The 14,627-nt window shown below is 41.1% G+C and overlaps 1 protein-coding gene across 19 annotated transcripts in view; it reads right to left on the bottom strand.

Moving 5' to 3' along the window:
- Positions 1 to 14,627, bottom strand: part of PHLDB2 (pleckstrin homology like domain family B member 2) — a 229,566-nt gene that overhangs the window by 61,381 nt on the left and 153,558 nt on the right. For 16 of the 19 annotated variants that reach the window (XM_019448307.2, XM_019448314.2, XM_019448313.2 and 13 more), the window contains 2 exons: positions 5,927 to 6,289; positions 374 to 517 (listed from right to left, as the gene is read on the bottom strand). In XM_019448307.2, coding sequence (XP_019303852.2) covers positions 374 to 517; positions 5,927 to 6,289 — 507 coding nt within the window. Of the gene's footprint in view, positions 1 to 373; positions 518 to 5,926; positions 6,290 to 8,207; positions 8,300 to 8,697; positions 8,820 to 14,627 lie in introns of those variants that run through there. The other 3 variants (XM_053903338.1, XM_053903336.1, XM_053903337.1) reach the window with 3 other exon arrangements.

Below are 14,627 nucleotides of genomic sequence, written 5' to 3'. Positions count from 1 at the left end.
GTGAGCATATTCAGAAAATGTTTGTTGGATTTGAACTTGGAGACCTAAATATGTGGGACCTCAGCTGAGATCTGCATGTAGAAAGTCAGAAAACATACACTAGTTAAGACAAAATTGGTTATACCGAGAGTTCGTTAAAAATGGCTTCATATGTTTGTTTCATCTGACTTAAAAAAAAAGACAAGGAAAAAAGAAATATTTTAAAAAAGGTATTTTTACCCTATACAGGACTCACTGAAAAAAAAATGTTAACTCATGTTGATTTCTATGTATTCTGCTTCCAAAGCCTATGCCCTAATAGGCAGTAATATTTTTAAGCTGAAGGAAAGAGAGGAAAAAAGAGAAGGGTAAAAAGTCAAACCCTGGTTTATACCTCTCTGGAAGATTCATCCATCTGGTCATTTATATCTTTGATTTTTTGTTCAAGTTCCTCGAGGTTATTGAGAATTGCTATCCGGGTCTCTTCCATTGCTGCCAACTCCTGAATCCTTTGTTCTTCGTTTATACCCTCTGGGGTCTGCAATTAATCAACACAGAAAAGGGCTATTCACATTTCCACTCCAGAATTTCCCAATTTATAAACCAGTAGTAAGTCTAGTGTTTCACAGTCTCTGTGCCTCTTGGAATTCTAAAAGCATCCTTGTGATTGTTCAATTGGAATTGTGCATTTTCTCACAGATCCCCAGCAGTAAGGTTCTTAAGTTACCTCATACAAACCAACTTAAATTTACCAATTCATATCCTTTTAAAGCTGAAATAACTAAGAGATTTTACAGATGAGGAGGTTGTGGTCCATAGAAATTACAGTGACTGCTCTAAGGTTACAGAGGAAGTTTGGCATGGCCAAGAACTAGAACTAGAGCTAGACAAGACTTTTGACATCTTCCTCAGGGATCTCTTGAACAGGCTGCTACCCTCACGCCAAGCCCCATATTCTCTCCCGTCTCCAAGTGAGCACATCTCCTACAACGGTCTCTTCAATCTCCAGCCTCACTACTGCGTCCCACTACTAGGCTTATCTGCAGATGAGTATTCAGGCTGATTTGTTTCTTTTCCAACACATGGTGGAAAAGTGAGGACACGATACACTTGGCCCATTTCACCGAAATGTTCCATGAAGTGAAAAACCATGACAATACAAGACCTCGTTACTTTAGTGACTCCCCAGATGACTAAAAACGACACACTTAATATCAAGTCATGTTTCACTTGTGCTCGCACACTACTTACTGTCTTTATCCTACACTACTTTCTTCACGTCTAATGTTTAAGACACTCCCTGGGCCGATGGGCTTTTATGACACAAAATAGCACACTGGTTATCATTTATAAAACCACTTCACAGAAAAACCTGTGTTCCCTTGGAAAGGAAAGTGAAAGTCAGGAAAGAAATTAAGTAAGAGAGGGCATACTTACACCCTATAGGTGTAACAGAGTTACAACAAATGCCCAGGAAATAAAGAAATGTTTTAGATCATACACATTTAGCCAAAATGGGACTGCCTATTGTTTTATGAAGAGAGTAGAGTGAATTGAAAATAGCCTCTTCTTTCAGGAATTTCCGATTAGTCACCCTAGATACCACCTGATAGAGATCAGTCTCTCTGTAGGTCAAGGGGTGTTGGGGGATTGGCACACTATTTACTTAATTTCTATCTCTCTTTGAAAAAGAAATTATTTCTTTTCATTAGTAAGTCAATCATCAAACAATTTCACAATTGCACAGTGAAAAGAGCAGCCTCCATAAGTAAATTATTGAAAATTACTCATAAATCGGTACAAAGAATATTCATACTAACCAAAGAGATCATTAACATTTGGTATGCCGTGCTAAGTTCATTTATTTAATGATCTTAAAAATAACTTTAGGAAGATCGCCATCATGTCATATTCTTTATTCATATTCTTTATTCTTTACCCTACTTCACTGCTCCTCACAGAGATTAAACAATTGAAATGCCACAGTATCTCCGGTTGATTCGCAGAGGTATGCGGACCTTCCAAGCTTTAACATTTAGCCCTTTAATGGCCAACTTCAATGCAGCATTTTACCAATTAAGAAAACAACTGCTGACCTTTTTTGATCACAGACAATGAATCTCATTGTCCTAATACTCAGGTGCCCGTTTTAGGGCGTGAGGGACGCCTGTAACAGTGAATGGCATTCCAAAATCACTGACGTGTAATCCTAGCAGGAAAGCCTCAAGAAGGCCAGTATCCTGTTGGGTCAACATTTCATATTATGTTTCAACCGCCAACAGGGTTTAAAAATATCTCTCTCACTTGGTGGAAGTAAAGCATTAGGAGAAAACAAAAACTGAACAATCTGCATAACTACAAACTTTCTAAGCAAGCAGTGGGTGAAGAAAGAGAACCGTGGCAATTATAAATGTCTAACTGAAAGTTTCTAAAAAATTTATCACCATCGGCATATTTGATAACAGACAACTTGAGAGGCTGTTTATAGCAATAAATGCTCTCTAGGAAACGGTTGTTCTTTTTGTTATTTATAAAAAAGCAATAGCTTCCAAAGGCATTCTAAAACTCTGAATGGTTTGTGATAGAATGGGATGAAAATATTGTTTACACATGTATGAACATCTCTAAATATCCCTTCTTTGAGGTAACCTGGCCTCCACAGAGAAAGGGGAGGGAGAGTAGGAACAAGACACTTTGTAGCTGCCTTCCCCCCTCCCCCCCAATTTCTTCTTAGAAACGTCTTGCAACCAGAGGAAGTTACAAGTGTGAGGGTTGTCCACTGTAGACAGAATGATTACTAAAAAGAGAAGAATGAAAAAGTTCTCGAGGAAAAATAACATTTTTTTCTCAAATAACTAAATGAGGTGATGGATGTTAGCTAAACTTGTGGTAATCATGTCACAATATGTGTCGGTCAGGTCATGATGCCATACACAGACGAACACGGTGCCGTGCGCCAATCCCATCTCAACGTGACAGGAAAAAAGGGAGAAAGAAGAGAGAGCTACTCTCAGCTTTCACCTCAGGGAGAGGAAGACAAGTTCACAAAAGCCAGTTAAAATTAGCCTATTTCTAAGGTCATCGGTATCTTTAAGTGTTAGGTAAAACAAGTTCCAGAATGGTAAATCTCAGGTTTCCTAAATATCATTAAAATCTTCATTTCCTTAAAGCAGCTTAGAGTGTTTTCACATTCTTCTCCACTCATCCTTAGATCGATTAATAACAAACACTGTCCTTTGCTAAGCCAGGAATTCAGCGAGCAGATGACTAAGAGAAAAGTGTCCAAAACAAATGGGCAGGACTTTTAAGAAAGCATTCTTCTGTCTGTTGTCTTGAAGTAACATATATCTGTCTCCAAAAAGTAATAAATGCAAACCTCCCTCCTTGGAACTCATCCCCCTCACTTGCTGCCTGTCTAAGCTGTTGCCTGTAACCAGAGGTGCCTTTGATATTTCCTGTCTCGAAAGGATGCACGGTCTTATATGTCTTGCCACAACGGAGGCTGCTGGAAGCTTCAGAGGCCTCCTTTTCCACAAAAGCATATTTGAGCAATTAAAAACATCTGCCATGATCCGCCCATTTACACACCAGCAGCTTTCTTGTCACAGCCCTCTTCAGGAGGAAACCTGTCTCCCTAAAGATTGTCCTTAGAGAGAGACACACACAGCTTACTGTTTTAACAAAAATCTGGCAGCTGTCCATGATGGAAGAAATGGGAAAGGATTTTAAATGTAAAGGAAGCCACGGACTTCAAAGAAAACCCAGTGGTTGATGAAAACAGCTCAAGTCTTCAAACGGTGGGCCATTTACTTTGCCTGAACACAAACGACTTTTGATTTGCCCCCCAGATCCTAGTTTCTAACAGTTACAACATTCTGGCAATAGAGACAGATGTCCTATTCAGAACTGCTCTCCACTGAGAATGAGGAAGGTCAATGTGGTCATCAGGAGAAAGAAGGATTGCACATTTCCGAGTCCTAATGCAGATGAAGAAGGGACTCAGAAGGTAGATGTGGACTGCTAACTAGGAACACTGAAAAAGTCTTGTTGTGGCCAAAGACAAAACAAACACACCAATTCCCCCTGAACTATACTCCATGTGATAAACTACCTCCAGAATTAGGGATCATGATGACATCTTTCTCTTAACCAGTTTGTGTCCCTCTTATAACAAAATTTTAACTGATATGTCTTTTTTGTTTTTGATCTTTTGGCCATAATTGCCATGAATCTCAGAATTGAACTTAATGATCAGAGTTACTTAATAACCTAATCCTGTCTATTTAACTAAGTAAATTCTTGTGATTATGGTTTCTGTTTTTTCCTCCTTATTACCACTTTTTGTGTGTTTATTTTATTCCAATAAAATTTATATCTTATTACGGCTCTCTTATGACCTTTCTAGAAAAGACATAGGACAATTTTTAATTTCATTGAAAAAAGATTCCTAACTTATGTGAAAAAAGTAACACCAGAAGATTCTCCTTCAATTCCATTTAAGAAATCCTCAAATTCAGAAGACATTTTAAAATCAATATACAGCCAGGAGACTGAGTAATAATTATGACTAACTGTGAATCTTAAACTCTTATATATCTAAAAAATATCAGGAGTAAAGTCAAGGGGAAGACCACTCATGATAAGAGACTAATTTTCTTATAACTCTCACTACTTAGTAAAAACAAGACAATTTTTAAAAATGAGTGAAGAACGTGAAGAAGTGGGTCAAAATACAACTTAACGACTAAAATATGAAAAGATGCCCAACTTCATGCATAATTAAAGACAAGCAAATTAAACACCAATTAATCAGGCCAGTTGAAGAATTTTGATAATATACAGCCTTGGCAAGTGTATGAAGAGCAAGGGGTGCCCATAAACTGTTAGCGAAAGTGTCGCCTGGAAATACACAGTCTTTTCAGAGTATAATTTGGAATAATTGACTAACATGAATAATATGCAAACTCTTTCATCCATTAATTTCAATTTTAGTACGTGATCTTGCAGATACATTTGCACAGTGGTGCAAATATATATATAGACATATATATAGGTATATATATATATATCTGTATAGATATATCTGTATAGATTATCTATCTACCTATCTATACATATATATATATATGTGTGTGTGTGTGTATATATATATATATATATATATATACACACACACACACACACATACTAGAATATTTGCTGCATATAGGTTTTATTAATAAAAAAAGTAGAAAACAATTTAAATAGTATTTCCAGGGGTGCCTGGGTGGCTCAGTCGGTTAAGTGTCTGATTCTTGGTTTCGGCTCAGGTCATGATCTCTCAGTTTCATGGGTTAGAGCCTTGCATCAGGCTCCATGATGACAGCATGGAGCCTGCTTGGGATTCTTTCTCTCTCTCTCTCTCTCTGCCCCTTCCCCACTCGTGCTCTCTCTCAAATAAACTTAAAAAAAATAATAAAATAACTAGTATTTCCAAACAAGAGAATACTATTCAGCTGTTGAAAAGAATGAGGCAGAGCTGTGTGTACTGAAACACAAAGATGTGTAAGACATTTAGTGAGGAAAGAAAGACCAGAACGCTATGTGTGTGTATCTGTACATCTGTGCCTATAACATGGGGCTTTGTATATGCACAGAAATATTAAGAAGGCAGGTAAGATACTTTGTGTTTATCTCTCAGGTGTACAACTGGGAGAGGGCAGAGAAAAGAGAAACTTCCTTCTTCTTACTTTTCTGTACTGCTACATTTTTTACAGTGCAAATTTGTTACTTCACACTAAACACCCTAATTTGCTGCACATTGTTTAGCTAATTACCTCTTAAATGGAAGCTTCACTGAAAACATTTTGGAAAACAAGCACGGTAAAACCTCTAGTCTCTAGGCCAATGCAGATGGCAGAGAGCCCCAGGCCCTAAATCCTGGTCTTTCTTGCTCTGTAGCCTTTACCTTCGGTAGGATACTAAGATAAGCGGACTCGTTGGAAGGTTTCAGGAAGGCAGACGTGAGGTCCCTGAGCAGGTCCTCATTCCTGATGCTCCTGGGGGAAAGGAAGCTGGCGCTGCTCTGACCAACGCCCCCGAAGACCGCCAAGTCCGTCTCTTGGAGAGAGCCTTTCTGGTGGCACCTGTATCTGGTTTCAGGGCTCATCACGGCTTCTTCAAACACAGACTCCTCATCAGAGAGCTGCAGCTTCTCGAGCTCCTTATTGATTTTCTGCACATCTGCCACGGTGGTGCCAGTGGACAAGCGACTGTCGGGCTTTGTGTATTCAGCACAGAGACTGAGGATCGTCTCCAGACGCTGTCTCTCCTAGAACACAGAAGACGGGAAGGTCAGTGAGTGTGTGAGAATGCAGACAATCACAAATAAAAAGACTGAAGAGGCTGGGACCACTGGCAATTTCATCCCACAGGTAAATCCATTTTTAAGTTTACTTATGTACTTATTTACTCACATAGAGAGAGCATGTGCACGAGAGGAAGAGAGAGGAGAGAGAGAGAGAGAGAGAGAGAGAGAGAGAGAGAGAATCCCACACCGGCTGCGCACTGTCAGCCTAGATCCCAATGCAGGGCTCGAACTCAGGAATGGCGAGATCATGACTTGAACCAAAATTAAGAGTCGGCCGCCCACCCGAGCCACCCAGGTGCCCCTCAATCTCCTTTTCAAAAAGTCTCCACCCTCCTCCCATTTCTATCTCTCTGCCTCTAAATATTAGCCAACTTAACACTTGCACTTAAAATTAATTCTCTAACATCCTAGACAAATAGATGCACAAAAAGATGAATACTACTTAGAGGATCTTTCAATTTAAAATATAATTTTTTTTTGAAATTTTTTCAATATTTTTTTCTTGACATGCTTCAAATTTTTCAATACTTTTCTTACGTCTTCTCACAAGATAAAGGTCTTTTCCACCATTTTCTCACATGAGTAATTAAAATTATAAAGAAGTAGAGGGACACCTGGGTGGCTCAGTTGGTTAAGCATCTAACTCTTGATTTCAGCTCAGGTCATGATCTCATGGTTCGTGGGTTCAAGCCCCACATAGGGCTCTGTCAGTGCAGAGTCTGCTTGGGATTCCCTCTCCCCCCGCCCCGTTCCTCCCCCACTTGTGCTCTCTCTCTCTCAAAATAAATTAATAAACACAAAATAAAAATCAAGAAAAAATAAAATTATAAAGAAGTAGAAATATTGCATAAAAATGAAAAACTTTTCATGTCAAGTCCAGATAGAAAGACATCAAGGTATTTCAGATTCTGATACCATTACATCTTTGGTTCAGTTAACTGAAAAATAAAATGATAGTTCACTTGCTTACAAAAATCAATATAAGGGGTGTCTGGCTCAGTCGGTTAAGCATGTGACTCTTGGTTTTGGCTCAGGTCATGATCTCATGGTTCGTGGGTTCAAGTCCTGCATTGGGCTCCACACTGACAAGTCAGCCCGCTTTGGGATTCTCTCTCTCTCTCTCTCTCTCTCTCTCTCTCTCTCTCTCTTGCTCTTGCTCTATCCCTCCCCTGCACATACTCTCTCTTTCTCAAAATAAATAAATAAACTTAAAAAAATCAATATACAGGACATTAATATCTATAACAATACCACTACTGACCCTTCACCAAGTTTCCCATGCAAAACAAGTAGATATTGATGTTTTTGACTTTAAGCAAATTCACTTATACGTTTGTGAGGCATAGGATATAATTTATGAGATGCTTATCATAAGCCTGGATAGCACTCTTTGGGGTGGGGAACCTCAACATCTTTGCCTCCCACAATAATTCCAAGGCCAAAGTGAAAAAAAAAATGATAAAATAACAACAACAACAAAAAACCCTGTTGTGGTTATATGTATCACATTGAAAACAGAATTCGGAAGCCTCCCATAGATAAACATTTTCCAAACTGGTTATCAGTAACAAAATAGAACACTTTTAAGTAACACTGGGCTGCTATTTTCACTTTCTAATGGCAGCTAATTTATAAAGACAAAATTCTGGCAGTCAGCTCTTTACTAGTTGAAGGACCATCTAATTGAAAAGTTAAATTGGAACAGAACAACGTTATTCCCTGGTTTCCATTAAAATACATGAATTAAGTGACAAGACAGAAAAATTTAAGTCGTATCTGGCTTTTATCCGTCTTCTAAAAAGTATGCCCCCCCCCCAGCCCCCGCAAATACAATAGCTTGATCAAAAGGACTATTAAACTGGCTCCTCTAAGCCCCCACCTCCCTTTCACTGACTGAACTTCTGGTCTCCAGCTGCAGCTCTGTCCTCATGGCCTCGTCCCACGGAAGGTACTCATAGCCGCACAACCTCTTCCCACGCGCTCCTGCATCCTGCCCATCCAGGAGCCCGGTGTTTATTTATCTCTGCAGCTGCCACCGGCTGCCAAGCCCTACCCACCTCAGCTTTATGGGGAGGGAGGGGGGGGGCACAGCCCTCATTGCCTTATTTGAAACTCCTTCAACAATCGAGAAACGTTTACATGGGAATTTGCAAAAAACAACGTTCTAGGGCATAGGTCAAGAGAGGGACAGGAACGAGGTGTTATATTTTAACCCTTCTCAACAGCATCTGCGTTAGAAGCTACTGCTCATCTCCAAAGAAAAGTTCTTCTTTCTGCCATTTGGGGGACTTAAGTTGAAGCATCTAAACTCAGACTTTACTGACCTTTACAGATCACAGTGTGTGTACATTAGCCTGGACATTACTTACATGTGGGATTATCTGAAAGTCGTCAATTCCCATTTACCGGGGCTTCGGCGAACAGCGTGGTCTTCAAAAGCACAAAGGGTATTTCTGCCTAGCCTGTCAGACACGGCAAAATTCCTCCTACATCTCCTTCCCAAAATAGTTGCTTTTGCTGCCAGTGCTATTGCTTAATTCCACGGGGAATAAATGATCCCAGCCTTAAGATGAATGCTATTTCAGACAGTGAAATGCAGTATTCAAAGGCCTGTGCACAGGAAGTGTGGTCTACTGGTATGTGCTTCTCTCTATTCTTATCACCCCGTTCACAGCCAATCTGTCCAGGCTTGAGTCACACACACATGCGGTCCTGCTGCCCGTGAGTCTAAAAGAAATCCAGGCTGTGCTGAGACACACTGGCCCCATGAAAGCTGCACCGAAGAAAAATAAACTGATGTCGAGAAGTGCGTCAGAAGAGAGTCTGCGAGGCATTTCGGAAAGCACTATATGAAGCCTTTTAAGGAAAACCCTGTACAGAATGTACGCTCATAAAATAATTCTCCCCTGAGCCCTCTTCACTCTGGAGTCTTGCTGCTTCCCACCCATCACACCAATATTCTCCATTCTGGGGGACCTAAAACCAGGGTGCCCATTCCAGACCAGGACACTTTGGAGACCCAAACAGGGCACTGTTAAGAATTATGCTGGAACGTCAAGTACCACCAGGGACTGGCAATGAGATGAGTGGCCCCCTACCTAAAACTCCATTTCATCTGGCGCTTCACCTGGCCACCTGCCAAGTTGGGAGGGCCACCCTCTTGAAGATGTCCAGTTCCTGCCCACGTCTCCCAATCAGCATTCTGCTGTGCATTCTTCTGAGAAGCCGTTTGTGCACGGCCTATGCATCTGATTGGCACAAAACATTGGTGTTATGGGCTTGGAAAGTAGGTCATTTGAATCAAATTATTTTAAATACATTTTTTTTTGATCTCCCTCACTATTTTCCTTGCCTCCTCTCCACATACTGCATATATTACAGAACGCTTGGAATGGGGGCACGGGATCTTAAAATATATACCTGAAGAAAACGGTGTGCAATTCTTTCCCTCGGCAATTAGAAAAAAAAAAAAAAAGTGGCAGACTGAATGTGTTTTGACCTCAGAGCTTTCTTTCTTTGTCAGAGGAACGTGTCTAGCAATGCCTCACTGCAGTTCACAGCCCTCCATCAGGGACCTCGTCCATCTGCCAACCCCATCCATCTCCTGGTAACCAACAGCAGCCAGTCTAGGCCACAGGACTGTAAGTGTAATGCACAAACAAACCGTGCAAAAAACCAGTTGCTGATACCCAAGCACAGCTGAAATCTTTACTAAACTCCTTCTGTTATAGGTAACTATGTCGGGTCACTTGTTATATAAAAGAAAGGGTCAACTTTTAGTGGTTAGAAATAATTTAATTGAAAGAAGGTATTTTTTCTTAAGAGGACCTACTATAACTGCTATGTATGGGCCATACTTCTCTCTCCTGTTAGCCCTAGAGATTCAATAAAGACCTATGAAGTTACTCTCTGGCCATTAATGTGGATACACACATGGAAAGAGACAGCAAGTCTACCTTTACATCCTTAGCAAAAGGCACAAATCGTCAATTAAAGCAAAGGGTGGTAAAGGAGCTTTACAGAAAACCAATAGATTCACATATAAGGAAGTAGTAGACAAAAATTCCAGGAAGACAAATTTGAGTTGAGTCCTTGGGATAAATATGAGCCTGTGTGAGGTGTTGGACAGTGGCATGGGCCGGGCATTTCTTTCTTTCTTTCTTTAATGTTTATTTATTTACTTTGATAGAAAGAGAGAGCACACACACAAGTAGGGGAGGGGCAGGCAGAGAGGAAGAGAGAGAATCCCAAGCAGGCTCCATGCTGTCAGCACAGAGCCCAACGAGGAGCTCAATCCCACGAACTGTGAGATCATGACCTGAGCCGAAACCAAGAGTCGGATGCTCAACCGACTGAGCCACCCAGGTAACTTGGGATGGGCATTTCTATAAAGGAACCATATGTGCAAAGGCACAGAGCATGGAATAACACAGTATGCTCAGGGACTAGCAACTATTCTGCGGCTAGAGAGACGGGATTCTTTGGAGAAAGAAGGACGAAGTACACGCAGGGAACTGGGTCAACTTTCTCTTTGTATCAGGACTTAGCAAATACCAACAACCCTAAATGAAACACCAGCAAGAGTCAGTGGCCCTGGCCTAAAAGTGGATGGCAGAATGAGATGGAGCTGACCACAAGTAAGCAGAATTTCCAGGATTCCATGAACACATTCTGATGTCTCACTTAGGCGGGACAATCGGGAGGTAAAAAACAGAAGCAATGGCTAAAAGTCTTTTATGTGAGTCTATTGGTTTTTAGAGATAAATCCCTTGGGGTAGTACCTGGGGCAATTATGATCAATTCTCATCTTTTTGGACACAGGGTAAAATGGCTTTTCAATTCCCCACCCCTACACCACATATGATCACCAAACTTGCATTGGCCAACGAAGTGTGAGAAGCAACGTGTGTCACTTCTGCCTGGACAGCCAGTGCATGATTCATTACATGTCTTGCTATGCCATGGCAGAGTGGCACTCCAGATGGTGCTGGCTCCATGAACTTGGACCCTGAGCCAGGAAATGTGGAGCAGAGACCTCATTCAACCCATGCTGGCCATGGAGAGTGAAGGAGAAACAGATCCATGTTGTTTTAAGCCTGAGAGAGATTTTTTTCTTTCGTTTTCTCCACAGAAGCCCATTATGACTGATAAGCCTTGCTTAATTTCAAGCAGGTAATGGGCCCAAAAGTTAGAGATGAGAGCCTCAGGGATCCTACTAAAGGCAGCTCATTTATTTTCTGTGTCATTTAGAATGGGCCTGGCCCAGAGAGGGCTCAGGCCTTTGCTGTTGGCTTCTGGAAGGTACTCTATGTCATACCTGATAGGATTGTCTTTGTTTAGCATCAGGTTGGACACTCCTGATAATCGCTCTCAGGGTGAGGGCTGGCCACTCCAGAAAGACAACCATGTGATTTTTTTTGGGGGGGGGGTGGCTGGGAGGGCATGTGATATCAGTCAACCTGGAGATAAGATTAACCAAGTGGACAACCCACCAATCGGTCATGCCTACATGATGAAGTCCTAATAAAAATCCTGGGCACTGAAGCTCAGGAAGGTTTCCCTGGCTGCCAATTCTCCATGCGTACTGTCATGCACCAATGCAGGTAGACTAATACTCCCAGTTCCACAGGGAGAGGGCAGTAGAATTTTCGCATTTGGAACCTCCTGACTCTGCATCTCTTCCCTGGCTGATCCTTTATCGTAGATAAAGAAAATAAATAAATGATAATCCTGTAATAAGTGATAATCCTGACTTTAATAGCTTTCAGTGGGTTCTGTGAGACCTTCTAGTGAGTTAATGAACCTGTCGGTGGTTTCTGGGAGTCTCTCAGTTTGTGCTTGGTGTCAGAAGAGAGGGCAGTCTTATGCGGAGACAAGCGTCCTTTAACCTCGTAACTTGCCTTCACATTTCCAGAATATTGCCTTGGTATTATTATTATTAAAAAAACATTTTTTTTTTGTTAGAGAGAGAGAATGCACAAGTGTGGGAGAGGGGCAGGGAGGAGAGAGAGAGAGAGAGAGAGAGAGAGAGAATCTTAAGTAGTCTCCATGCTCAGCATGGAGCCCAACACTGGGTTTGATTCCACGACCCTGGAATCACGACCGGAGCTGAAATCAAGAGTCGGACGCTCAACTGACTGAGCCCCCGGGGAGCCCTGCCTTAGTAGTATTTTTATCAGTTTAGGACAACTGATCTGATAAAGAAATTGTATATACAAGTGAGGAGTTTTCATTTTTGTGGTTTTACAAATTATCTTTATAAAAGTCAGTTTAATGTCTAGTTAAGAACATTTTATATTACGGTCTACCTGGGAAGTCTACCTTCAGGCTTGTGGTCAGGGAAGCGCTTTATTCTGCCATCCATCATTTAAAAAGCATGTACGTGTGTGCCCCATCGGAGGACTAAACTGGAGAGAGGCCCATCTGACAAATGAAAGAGCAATGGCTTTGTATGACTGTATCTGTTCTGGAGGCAACTGCAAGTTATCTGAAGAGTTACTGAATAATGTGACGGCTACTACTTGAACATCAAGCATTTGTTCTGTGCAGGCTACTATCAGGATTTTGTATCATGTATTCCTATTCTGCCTCCATAATAATGGATAACCAGATACTGAGGGAGGGTAAGGCATCTGCAGATAATCAGGGCACTCGGTGATTTTTCAGTACCCTTTTCTCAAATACAGTCAATGCACTCAAATACACAAACACACTGTCTAAGGAGATCAAGGTCATCCTGCTCAATGCCCTAAACTTTCCTCCTCTACCTCTTTCTATATATTGGGTCCACCTTTCTTCAATGTACCGCGGTGGCTAACAGCATGAACTCTGGAGCCAGACCGCTTCAGTTTGAATGCTGGTTCCGTAGCTACTTGCGTGGCCCTGGGCAAGTCATGTAGCTTCTGTGAGTCTTAGTTCTTTGTGTATGAAGCGTGGAATTGCTAGAATATCTTTCTTGTATGGTTGTCATGAGGATTTTAAAAATAGCATATATAATAGTTTCTGAAACACACTACATTTAATTTAAGTGTTAGCACAGGTGTCTAAGGAGAGTCCCTCAGTCTCTCCAAGGTGAAGTCCTCTGCCTGAATCACTACATCCACATTCCCTCCTCCCATCTTTGTGGTTTTATTCTACCAATTATCCCTCTCCTACATTCTTATTTCTTCTTTGTTGACTCCTTTGCCTCTGTCTGCAAATGTACTCAAATCCCCTCCTTCCCCCCGCCCCAAGAAAAAATAAATTATCATCACTGGAGCACCCCATAGATTTACTATCCTACTTCCCTACCTCCCTTCAAACCCAAAATGCACTCTCAGTCTCAAATAAGTTACCAAAGCTCAACACTTCACTTCCCATCCTTCCCAGCCCTTGGGAATCTAGGATAGTGTGCCCTGCCTTCATGCAGAATAGATACTCTGTAAGAGAAGGGGTACCTCCCACTTCTCCAGGAAAATTAGGAGTAAAGTGAGCGGAAAGACGAAAAGCTTTGAAATAAAGATATCAGGACTCCATGAAGAAAGCTCAGTGCTTCTCTCTGTAACCATATATTGTAAGGATATGTGGGGAAATTGAATTCTCTCTCCCACAGAACCACTGGATCTTCAGAGCAGAACCTGTGTCTAAGTCTGATTTAATGGGAAGAACAAAGATTTGGATTTGAAGTTCTGGCACTTACCAGACTTAAAACACAGAAGCACTGAACGAGTTCAACCTTCTGAATTTCTATAATCTGGTCTGCAAAACACAGATGATAAGATCGGCACCAACGTTAGAGTTCTTGTGAGAAATCAGTAAAGGAGTGTGTGCGGGATAAAGTTTTATTCTAAAGAATAAGTTAGTGTCTGTCACAAGGCAAGTGCTCAGTGCTTGTTATCAATGATTAAAGAGGATTTCCATAAAAAAAAAAATGGAAGTGAAATAGATAATTGTCTTGTGGCTCCCAGGCAACCATCACGAATACAGGAGTCCTCCCTTAGGTGAGGGGGATATGTTCCAAGACCCCCGGGATGTACCTGAGACCACCGATGGTACTGAGCCCTATATACACTATATACTCATACCACAGATGAGTATGTTTTCTATACATACTCATCTGTGGTAAAGTTTAATGTATAAATTAGGCACAGTAAGAGATGAACAATAAGAAGTAATAATAAAATACAACAATATAACAATACACTGCAATAGAAGTAGGGATGTGATCTTTCTCAAAATATCTTATTGTACCGTACGCACCCTTCTTATGGTGATGTGAGATGATAACGTGCCTACGTGATGAGATGAAGTGAGGTGAATG

Source organism: Panthera pardus, unplaced genomic scaffold, assembly GCF_024362965.1.
Source record: "Panthera pardus isolate Hobbes unplaced genomic scaffold, ASM2436296v1 HiC_scaffold_16, whole genome shotgun sequence".
In the NCBI taxonomy this organism is placed as follows: domain Eukaryota; kingdom Metazoa; phylum Chordata; class Mammalia; order Carnivora; family Felidae; genus Panthera; species Panthera pardus.
This window is presented reverse-complemented; position numbering and strand designations above follow the sequence as displayed.